We start from the raw sequence: 12,567 nt of genomic DNA, 5'->3' as shown, positions 1-12,567 counted from the left end.
GAGGCTTACAGTAGCTAAAGGTTAAAATTCAAGGAAGTTGTAAACAGTACACCTGCCATATCTTGTGGAAGATCAGGAAATAGTGGCCACTCTGGTGACTTTGGATATAGTTTCCTTCTCTTTTAACAATATTATTTGTGTCTTGATCTTTTGATCATTTCTTCCTAACTTTGTAGCTATGAGAAATGATACAGATCCATCCAAATATTTGGCTAACATAAAGAAAATGGTGTTCTGAATAATGTCAGAGTACATCTGACTACATTTTGTTGGCAACATAGCTTAAAATATTAATTTTTTAATTTTATGCCTACAGAAAGGCTAGTCGGGACTGAATCTACAGTTTAAAGTGGGATCCAAACCACTGTGCAATGTGCATCCACTGGGTATCGAACACAGGACTCAACTTATCTTCTTTCATTTTTTTAACAATAACAATTACATTAATAAAATCTAGTGCTACTTTGCTTGATGAGATGTAAGTTTTCTTCTACCAGGTGTGCTGGTTAATAATTGTTAATTTCGTCGCTGGATGGCGCTGGAAGCAAGGGTTGGTGCACAGTCTCAACTGTTACGTCAGTATGTTGCCAGGACAGTACCTGTCAAAATGCCCTGGATGTGCAACCGAGTGCGAGTGATCATGATATTGGGTTTGTGTGGGAAACATGTTGACCTTCAAACCAAATAAGGAGCATAAGCGGCACATCCTGATATTCTTGTTCAATCAAAAGAAAAATGCGAGTGAAAGCCATCGTATCCTTGTGGAAAAGTACGGTGACAATGTCCTAACGTAAGACGTGTGTGTGCTTTGGTTTCGATGATTCAAAAGTGGTGATTTCGACTTGAAAGACAAAGATCGCCTGGGCCAGACGAAAAAATTCCAAGACGCCGAATTGCAAGCACTGTTGGACGAAGACGATATGCAAACGCAACAACAACTTGCAGAGAAGTTAAATGTTGTTCACTAAACCATATCTGATCGTCTTCATGCCATGGGAAAGGTCCAGAAGGCAGGAAAATGGGTCCCACATCATCTGAACGACAGACAAATGGAAAAGGGAAAAACGGTGTGTTAAGTGTTGTTTTCTCCGAATGAAAGAACGTCTTCTTTGCATCGGATAGTGACTGGGGATGAAAAATGGATCCGCAAAACTGAATCGCTTCGGAAGGAAGACAATGCTGTGCATTTGGTGGGATCAGAAGGGTGTGGTGTACCATGAGCTTCTGAAACCAGGTGAAACAGTGAATGCCGTTCGCTACCATCAACAACTCATCAATTTGAACCATGCATTGATCGAAAAGTGCCCAGATTGGGCGACGAGACACAGAAAAGTGATTTTGCAGCACGACAACGCCTCATCACACACAGCGAAAGGCATCAGACACACCATTTCTGCACTTGGCTGGGAAATTCTTGCCCCACCCACCATACTCACCAGACTTAGCCCCTTCGGACTACCACTTGTTTTCATCGATATCTCACTCACTTTCCCAGCAACACTTCAACAATTACGAAGATGTCGAACAATGGCTTACTGACTAGATCACCTCAAAATGTGAACAATTTTTCTGGAAGGGCATCCACAATTTGACCGACAGATGGGCACAATGTATAGCTAGCGATGGCGCATATTTTGAATAAAGCTTTTTTGTTACCTTTCTCCCCAGATACACTTGTTTTCTTTCGGATCAATTAAGAATTATTAACTGGCACACCTGGTAGTACGTGTCACTTTCCGCATAACAAATCTTTGTCCGACTTTGAAACTACTGTTATTTATTGCACAGTTTGCAATTTTTTAGCAAACCTCTCCTCTAATATTCTGAAAAAGTAATATTAAATTTCACTACATTATACAGATTTACCTCAATCAGAACATCTGTGAGACGTCTTTTCTGTTTGAATAATACATTTGTAGCCCCTATTATATAACCTCTAACTTTGATATCCACAAGCAAATCCAGATATGGCAATGAGAGATAGGGATGGCACAAGTATCCCTATAAGTGAAAGAGAAATCACACATTAATTTCAAGAACAACTCTTAAAAATATTTTAGAGAGATAAATATATTTATATACATGTATACACATAAATACACTCAAAACATGTATTGACTTATCCAGAAGACTAGTTGGGTCTTGTCCACGACATATCGACCAGGGCCTCCAGGTCAGAGCTTTTTATTTGGATGAAATTTGGCAGGATGGTTCAACCATGTCTGGAAGACTTGTATTCCAAATATTAATTTCCTCCAAGGAACTGTTCTAGAGTTATAGCCTATGGAAGAAGGTGGTGTGCAACAGAAAATGTGACCCAAATCTGAGAAATGAGCATCAGAGCTAACTTCAGAACTCAATAACTTTGGAATTATTTAACTTTCCATTCCTTTTCTGAAATGAAAGTGTGTGTGTGTGTGTGTGTCTAAACAACTGTAAATAATCGTCAACTTCCTTTTTAGTGATATCTTGCAAGGTTAAAGACCAATTTTGTGGTTGTTACAAAAAAGTAGTCATCTGTTCCAATACATGTTTTTAAACATTAAATGCTGGGACGTGACAAAGGTCACATTTGGTTTTTTCGATTTTTGGAGAATACTGCGACTCAGGCAATGTTCGGATATACATATTTTGAGTCCTACACAAAGATCCTTGAAGCATCCTATTAGTAATTAGTAAAGTTCAGTTTGATTCTAGATATTTGGGGGGGAGGGGTGCAATTTCCCCCGAAAAAAAAAAATACTGCTTTTACAATTTCTTTTTCCCTCGAAAGTGCCCAATTCTTGCCACAAGAATGAAACAAACATCCGGCAACATGTAGGTTTCGTTTAAAACCATCACGTTCTGGCATTGCCTAAGTCGTGTTCTGATGAAATTAAACTTGTGAAAATGAAGTTTTATTTAACTTTCATCTTCTTCTTCTACAGCATATATGAAAATTAAGTTTATTCAACCATACGAGATAGTCTAGTGTGTACTGAAGAAAACTAGACATAATTTTTAATTCTAGGATTCATAGTCTCCAAGATAACAATTTTGGGATTTGGAATTTCCCGTTAAAAAGCAAGGCTTTTACATTAGAAAATATTTTTCTAAGAAAGTATCACTAGTACGTGCTCAATTTTTGCTATGAGAATGAAATACATATTGGGTAATATGTATGTAGGTATTGTTTTGAACTCTCATGTCCTCGGGTTGCCTACTTGAGGGGTCGACGGAATTAAAATTTTGTAAAAAAATAGGATTTTTAAGTTGTCTTCTTCTTCTATTTGTGAGTGAAAATTTGGTTTTTCCACAATAGGCATGCAGCTTAAGTATGTACTAAAGAAATTGGGTATAATTTGAAACTCTAGCATTCATAGTTAAGGTGATATAAATCATTATTTCGAACTTGCGGAATTTTAAACTTCCCGTTGAAAATGCGCTCAGCGTTTATGGGTATACCTTCACTGTGCACTAACAAGTTGAAATTTTGACACACATTACAGAAAGGTCTGATTATGTAGTGTATGTAAATTGGCTTGGATATCACTTGTCCCTTTTGTCCTACAGCATTTCTAAAATCTGCCATTTTACAGTGATTTTTTTTCAATTTCTTGCATATTCAGCCACATATAATATGGATTGGGTGATATATATGGCGACAACACAATGTGTGCATACTAAGCCCACATCAGGGTCACTTAAAAAATTAATGCCACCTTCCTAGCTGAATTAAAGTTGTAACAGCAGGCACACAAAATATGCATTTTTTGACATGTAAAGCTTTTTAAGGCATTGAGACGGTACGTCAGAGGTGAGGATGAACCTTACACAATAACGTCATGAAAACCCCAGCTCCAGTTCCATATATTCCCTTCTACAACAACTTTCAACTTTTGCTTTCAGACTGGCTTTCGTGTGTCTCCCTCGTAGCGCTAAAATGCAGGTTGGAGAATTACCACTGTGAAATTGACTGATCTTAACAAATACTGTTTGGTGTTCACTATTCAAATATATATGTGCAAATAAAGAAAGTGTTCAAACTGAATATGTATTTAACTTCAATCCTGTTCCTATTTAACCAAATACTACATGCAGAGGTACCCCAACAGGACTTAACATGTCATTTAATTGCAACACTGTAACACACTTCTCATCGAGTCAATATCAATAATAGTATCACTTGATACCAGATCTGCACCTAAAACTTTACTTTGGATATGCCCCTTTATTAGTGTGTGGCTCAACAAAAGTTAATGCAGTGGTGCATCTAAATGTACACATGATTCAGCTTTGAACATAAGCACGGGTAGCTTTACTTTTCATTACCCCTGTCAGTTGGGTGTGTGTACTCCCTTAAGTTAAGAGAACTGTTTTATGACCAGTATTTCCAAAGTTTCCCCTCCTGTAAGGAAAAACATTAATATACACTCACACAAGCAAGCAAATTACACCTAATGATGTTTGGACACATATTCGGGATGAAATGGACTTCAAAGATAGTTGTACTTATTTATTACAATGTCATTATTCACAACTGTTGCTTGCAAGCAATGACCTACTTTAAGAATCTCATTTATGTTAAAGAATACATAGGATATTATAGAACGAACAGAACAGCAGTTTCCTACATCTAGTGAGAATTTCGTTCATCTGTTTACATTATACTAATAATTTGGCAACATTTGCCCTTAATACTCATGACATTAACTCAAGAATAATAATGATTTTACTTTTTATTTGAACAACCAGTTCAATGATGGTCACCTATCTATTTGCGACCTTTGGGAAACGATTAGCATACAATTACTGTGTTAACCATATGCATGCCCATATATGGTCATGTGACCTTCAAACAAAAATAGTAATTGAAAATATGCTTTCTCAAAGCCTAAATTTGAGAAACATTTTACATACGATCACATATGCACCAAGCTTTACTTTCTCAACAAATGTAACGTGTTATCTATTTGTAATTTTAGTAGAACACAACTTTCGATGTAATGGCGTCGCTAGCCATTGTTTTCATACCATAATGTTTAAAAAGTAGCGACAGAGATTATTTTTCTTCTCACAATACACACACAAGCATGCTTAGGTGGTCGACTTTAAATTTGGTAGATCTACCCTTTTGAGTACTGGGACATGAGCTCATGCAACATGTATTAATTCACAATTGCTTACCTCCATGGCAAGGGTGGGAGACATCATGCAAACGTTAAGCCTACCTCCTTTTATCATTCAATATCACAATCAGCTGATCCTTCGTGGCTTGCAATTATGGCAAGTCGTGATTCAAGCGTCCAAAATTGAAGATCACGACATCACAACCACGTGCATAACGTGCAAAAGCAAATATCGCTGACATGTATACCACTCGATATTTTCATCCAAGTACCATGAATTCCATCTTTTTGCAGGAACCACAACGCATCTCCACTCTTCTTCCTTGTACACCACGTTCGACCCAAGAAACTAGACTGTTATTTTCCTCGTTAATTGAGCACTGTATACCTAAGTGTGTGTATCAAGGACCCCTTGATGCTTATTTAATGCATAAAGCTGAATATACACTTTCATAACTGCATGGAGCGTAACGTGCTGTATATGTTATAATTTTCCGTGGGCAAGTTACGGCATCCCGTAAAATCACCCTTAGACCAAAACACCGTTGTGCATAAGGCGACAACAAACCTTTTGGGGCTCAAACTTTAGGAAATGTATACTTCGATAGCATCCGGCCATAACAAGAGACAAAGAAGCTTGAATAATAATACAATTGATCATGCAATTAATTGACAGACAGATTAGTCTTAACTGGAGGAAGTACATTATAATAATGAAAAATGACCATTGCCATCTAGCGGTGTAATCCGATACTACTGGTAAGCAGTAATATCTACCTTCAGCATTGGCACGCCATCCATCGTGAATTCTCTCCACTACAAGTAGGTATAACCTTATACGTGAACATTTAATTATCTTTCCCTGCGCCCGCATCCAAAATGATATGATATTATGCTATATGACAATGCTTGTCATAGCATAATTTGGGGTATTTTATTTGCTAACGTAAACAAGCTGAGGTTATTTTGATACAATACCCGTGTTCCTTGGTTGGAGGTTTGTTTGATGTGTAAACATCACTAGGTGGTGATTAATAGTTCCAAAGTTATTAAGTCCTGAAGTTAGCTCTGATGCTCATTTCTCAGATTTGGGTCACATTTTCTGTTTTTTCCATAGGCTATAACTCTAGAACTCTGAGGAAGCTAGTATTTGGAATACAAGCCTTCCAGACATGATCGAACCATCATGTCAAATTTCATCCAAATCAAAAACTATGGCCTGGAAACTTTCCTGAAATTATCAATTTGACATGGAATGACCCAGTTATTACTTTTTCTACAAATTACAGTGCTAACACAACCATCCACATAGGAGACTGTTGGATGATTTCTTGGGAGTTTTGCTCAGAACTGCTATGTATGCTGTCATAGATAATTCATATGCTACCATAGATAATTAATTTGCAACTGTTGTGTGTTCATTGCAAGTATTCCATATCTAAGTAAGGGTGATATTTTCACATTATGTACCTAATTGAACATAAACATATCCTTATTTTTTACACCCCCTCCGCAAACCTCAAAGAGCAGTTTGTGGTGTACTCACGTCCATTTTATAGTATTCATCACAGACTGAAATCATTTACATGTTATAGGAAACTTCGGACTTATATTATCCTACATCACAATGTGTTAAATGGTGTAGGTACATACTTCATACTTTACGTACAATGCTCTGCAACCAGTTATCCTAGTTCTGAATGCTACAGGCCCAGGTTCAATTCCTGGTGGAGCCACAATTTTGAATTGTTGTTTTAACTCCACTTTATGCACAGATAAGCTAATTGGAACAGTTTAAAGTGAGATCCGAACCACTGTGCAATGAGGCTCCACCCAGGTGATTACAAGGTGACGACGTTACAGCTATGCCATCGGGGAGTCCCAGGAGCAACAATTTTCTCATGACTTGCAATAAGTTATAATAATATATTCTCTGTATGGCTAGAAGCTATTTCAAACTGCTTATTCACTTTATACATGCAAATTAAAAGAGTTTTGGTGCAAGTGGAAAACTAACAAACTGCCACTCCCACATTATTTTTTTCTAAATTTTGAAACTACAAGTATTCCAGTAAATATGTACATTCTTAAGCTTACAAGGTCAAAGAAAAAATATTACCTTAGTGAAAATAGCTAAAGGCAGGCCACATTTCTCTGTGCTCAACTGGGCAACAGCAGCTAAATCTGGTTGCCTGGGAATATCTATCATTTTGTTTTCCCTCTCATCATCTGGGAGGGACAACTGCTTCTCTTCAGCTTGTGCCGATTCAAAAATATCTAACTGGTCTTGACTAGGTGACTTCTCTTTCCCTGACCAGTAGTTAAGGGCACCAGACAATCTTCCTTTGAAAGAGGACACTTTGGAAGAAATATTGGATAGGCTTTCAGACGAAGGCAAAACATCTTTGGTAGAATTGCTTGAAGACAGGCTACTCCTACTCCCGCGAGTGTCTTCTTGGTTGCCATTATTTTCCTCATGTCTGGCCTCCAAATCCAGATGAACTTCCTTATCGATCGAGCTTTGCTTACTCTCCACCTCTTCAATAAGTTTCCTCTCTCCTATTTCAAGCTGCTTGTTATCAATCGTTTCTTCATTTTCTTCCTGTGAATTATCTTTAGATTTCACTTCAATAACAGTCCTAAAAATAGAGAAAAAAAGATAACAATGATCTATTCTAATTCAGTCAAAATTATTTTAGTGAGACAGGCACTCAACATCAAGTTCAAAGCATACACAGAAATAAAATAGATTAAACATTTAGAAATTCTGTTTTTCTGGACAATGAAGGACAGACAGAAGATGTAAGCAATTGTGATGAAAATCTTAGCGAAAAGAGGAACAATAAGGAGATTCTACTGAGAATGTGAATGCTTGTTGCCCACTTGCTTTTCAGACTGTCGAGAAATTTTCTGTTCCTCAATATGGAATTCGAAAGTGAAGGACACAATTCCAGCAGTTTAAAGACTATTGTGAGTGTCACTACCACAAAACTCTACAAGCTAGTAGCCATGCAACATAGAAATATGAGGAATTAATGGGTTATGGATTTCTACCTAGTTATAAAATAATTTCTTGAAACTACACGTTCTACACAATTATATGTGCAAATATAATGCAGCATTAGTTTTTATTTCACACAAGATCACTGAAAAAAGTTACTATGGTGATGCTCAACCCCAATGAACTTCTGTATTTGTTAATGTTCATGCAAAAATTCAAAATTAAAAATGCACAATAGTTATTCAACACTTGTTATTAAGATTTATGTGTTTTGTAAAATGAGAACATTGAAAGAAAATGAAAGAAAATTATTGCAACAGTAACGTGCATTTTTCTCTACCTGTTCAATGCAGGAATTTCTTTCACAGGAGAGTTTGATGGAGAACTTGAATCTCCCCCATTCATATTAAATTCAGGGACAGGTGACATTGGTCGAGATGGCCTGAATAAGGGAGGAAAAGTCATATAACATGTAAATGTATACTTAACTTTATTGTAATGAACACATTAGATTTACCATGTCATGTTTATTTTTACTTATATATATACACATACAGGGTGATTCAGTAAAAGCAAAAAAAAAAAAAAAAGGAAACAGGAAGTAGATGATGCAGCACTGAACAGCTGGATAGAGGGAACGTGGATGTCCAAAACAATCTAGAGGTTACCTATTCTGCTCACTGGATTGGGCAGGGAGGCATGTGATTTTTTTGTCATTCCTATGGACGGAGATATGTGTTAGTGCTCAACATGTTTCAGCCCATAATTCTTTACACTGGCTTCTCCAACCCTAGGTTCCCTATATCCAACTGTTCAATGGTGCATCACCTATTTTCTGTTTCATTTTTGCATGCTTTCACTGAATTATATGCACATTATTGATTAAATTTAAATCAACATTTATTTCCATATTCACAGATCTAAAACAATAACAGAAAATGCATTCAATTCATTTCCAAACATGGTGGAGTTGTAGATGTGGATGTGGTGATATAGAAACATGTAATGAGGCGAAAAAAACACCCACCCTACAAATTTTCAGTCCAAACTTGCATGATCAGGGTGGCTACAAACAAGCAGAAATAAAAGTCCCTGACTTTTCCAGGACAAAATTTAAATATGTCCCTGACAATTATAAATCAAATCCATGTTCTTGCAAATGAAAATAAGACAGTCATACAGATCCAGGAATGTATTGTATTAAGTACCCATATTAGCTTCCAAGAAATTTACTTCATTTCCCTATCATTTGCATTCAAACTGCAAATTGTGAATTTTGAAAATTATTACAATTTACAAGCTAGGAAGGATTACGGGATATTTTGATATGCAGCCAATTTTCAATAAAATATTTGATTATTTTTAAAATTACGACTAAATGAGATAAGAGTGAAGTGTGATTGATGAAAAATAAATTTTGCAATTTATCAATCTCCTTAGTCTTTCTCTTTACTATATGTTGATATTTCCACTGAGGTTTGGAACCCTCTACTTGCAAGAACCATGAGTCTCCCACCGACTGTGAGGTACGTGTGATAATCAGATTGTTGCACGCTCAGAATCCGTCATATAGCAATTGTGTGAGATGTACAGGCCGGACGTCGTGAGCAATAGTATGGTCAGACGATGGTGCAGACAATTCATGGAAGGCCAATCCAATGTGTACAACCCCATACAGATGAGAACATGTGGGCTATTTTGCATCACATCATGAGATCTTGGACCACAGTCCTGGATTTGCATGTACTGACTTTCATCTTTTTGTTCAGCTGAAGATGTTTCTGGCAGGACAAGAGTTTGACAGTTACACTGTAGTACAAATAGTTCCAGTCTTTGCTGTGAAACACATATGCCATGGTATACAAAATTTAGTGACATGCTACAACAACTGCCAGAACAACGCCGTAGTGATTATGCCGAAAATGAGGTTAGGAGTAACTAACTAATGCAATAAATTACTACTGATATTCTTCTTTATTTATGCCTAATCGATAGGGACTTTGATTTTTCGTCATCTTTGGTGTTATTCCTTTTTATTTTTTTTTTACTATTTGATGTTATTTTTACCAAAATTCAAATTTTCATTTTAGCACATTTTCTGAAAAATATACCTAAAATTATACCTTCATGGTATTTTTAAACTACTGTTTTCAATTGTAGGTCACATGTCCTACTAATGTTCGTGAGAGTATGATACCTTAGGAGTTATTTTCCATACCCCCTTTTTCATTTTAAGGTAAGGGGATTTCCCCCTGTATATACTGAAGGGTGCAAATGGCGACGCACCCAAAAATTTTAAATCAATCTCACGTGACAAATACCGATAAATTATGGCACCAAAAATTGTCATTATTTTTTTTCTTTTTGATTGATAAGTTTCTCAAAATTCGCGATTTTATTTTAGAACATTTTTCTGCCAAATATGCCAAAACTTATACTTTCATTGTGTTTTTTAAACTATTGTTTTAAATTGTAGGTCACATCGTCTATGTATTTTCGTGATAGTTTAATATGTTGGAACAGATTTTTGAGGAAGTTATTTTCCATTATTTCTAGCTTGATAAATGCTGGTGTTATGACTAACCCGTCGCAGTAGGTGAGCACACTTTATCTGCTAAAATTCATGAGAAATGCCAACAATTCACATTTTATGCCAAATTTGCGTTATTTTGCAATTTTGAACCATGACATTCTACACATTACAGGGTTGCATAGCACCCTTATTTGTTTCCATGTTCCTTCAGAATGTCCGACAAAATGCCGTACTACGACAACTATCAGACGGTGCCCCTCCCCACCCCAAACCACTCCATCTGTTGACGGTTCTGTCCCTTTACTACTAGCATGCAGACAAGAACAAATGATAAATCAATGAATTTTTCACGTAATATTTAGAGGCTTATCAATTTTTTCTGCCCCTCCGGAAATATCTCTCCCACCCTTCCTCCTGCCATCACTGGATTTTGGCACCATGGTTGTGTTGTGCATAAAAGGGGCCTAAAAGTTTAGGCCGAGATTTAGCAACAAGATGTCCTGTTCCCATGCAAGGCTTCATAACAACATCTTTCAAAGCAAACACCTGGTACATTCGTTCCATTGCATATAAAACAATTAAAAACTTCAATCAAGACTAAATTCCCTGACTTTTTTTGACCTCTCAAATTCACTGACTCTTCCCGGCTTTCCGGGTCTATCGCCACCCTGATGATGTGACAATATGGCATGCAATGTAGTAAACCTGACATGTGGGAAAGTAACAGCACAAGTACGACAAAGTCTTCATGACAAATACAATATACAATTCATGTATATACTTGTCAGTAGTTACATTCTACGGCACATTCTTTGTTCTTCCTTCATTCCTCAAAATTATCACTGCTGAAGATAAAATAAAATATAGGCCTTGCAAAATATGATGAAAATATTAAACAGGAATAGTAAATGGGCTTTACAAAACGACAAAGAAATATTAATTTTCAATGTGGTATAGCTTACGTGCTGAATTTTTGCATCATATAAATTCAAAAAAAAAAAAAAAATCCTTTACACAAAATGTTCATATCACCATAATTGAACACAACAACCACTCGGATTTCTGACATGTAAACAGCACGTGTATTGTTTTTAATTACATGACAAGCGGCAATAAGTGTGAGTTATTCACAGTTAGTAACACTGCCTATCACCAAAATCGTGGCAGTCTTCTTGACTTTGCTTTTCGCCCATGGGACCTTGCAAAGCAGCTGGTTCTATTTCCACAATAATGATGGCCAAACAACTCATGGTGACACTGTAATTTATGAGAAAAGATTATAGTAAGAGATCTTTTGAAACAAAAAGTTTCATGCAAGCAGCCAGATGAGACTTGCCACTATATGTACCGAACCCGGAACATTCTACTCAGGATGGGAAACCTTGAGAAGTTTGTTAGATCATGCTGCTCTGAAGCTCAACGTGACATTTTCATACTTGAGGTTTGCCAGACTGATGTGCAATATTGTCACATCGTGCAGGTTTTGACTTCAACATTTTCAAGTTCAGGCAGGTTTTTTCTTTTCTTTTTCACTCATATCTGTACACACTAATTTATCACTTTTCAAAAATATTTTTCAAGTAAAGATTGAGAAATACCACACGTAGATATGTTTAACCCTCCATTAGGCACATTGGGTACCAGTGTCTCCATCCATCGATATTCATTGCTAGATTGCAGCACTATGAACTATATGGCAAATGAGTGCTTTTTTGTAGATCAACGTCCTTTCATTATCTTTGTTCTAAACAGAGCTATGTTGTTCTCTTGCACTTCTAAGATATGTAATATTATAAAGTTAATGTCAGTTGCATGCTTGGGGAACTAATTATGTAACAAGATAAATATCAAATCATAGAAAGACAGTACACAGTAGATTTATATGTAATACAGAAGTGGGCAAGTGAGAAAGAGGAGGACACGTA

General features: G+C 36.5%; 1 protein-coding gene across 2 annotated transcripts in view; it reads right to left on the bottom strand.

Annotated features, from left to right (window-relative positions):
- Positions 1 to 12,567, bottom strand: part of LOC145986447 (late secretory pathway protein AVL9 homolog) — a 73,475-nt gene that overhangs the window by 40,860 nt on the left and 20,048 nt on the right. The window contains exons 5-7 of one of the 2 annotated variants that reach the window (XM_083120466.1): positions 8,450 to 8,551; positions 7,228 to 7,747; positions 1,867 to 2,001 (exon numbers count right to left, since the gene is read on the bottom strand). In XM_083120466.1, the coding sequence (XP_082976592.1) occupies positions 1,867 to 2,001; positions 7,228 to 7,747; positions 8,450 to 8,551 (757 nt within the window). The remainder of the gene's footprint in view (positions 1 to 1,866; positions 2,002 to 7,227; positions 7,748 to 8,449; positions 8,552 to 12,567) is intronic. The other variant, XM_083120467.1, reaches the window with a different exon arrangement.

Source organism: Lepisma saccharinum, chromosome 4 (genome assembly GCF_977018435.1).
Source record: "Lepisma saccharinum chromosome 4, izLepSacc3.1, whole genome shotgun sequence".
Lineage (NCBI taxonomy): Eukaryota > Metazoa > Arthropoda > Insecta > Zygentoma > Lepismatidae > Lepisma > Lepisma saccharinum.
The sequence above is the reverse complement of the archived record's forward strand: the minus strand, read 5'-3'. Positions and strand labels throughout refer to the sequence as shown.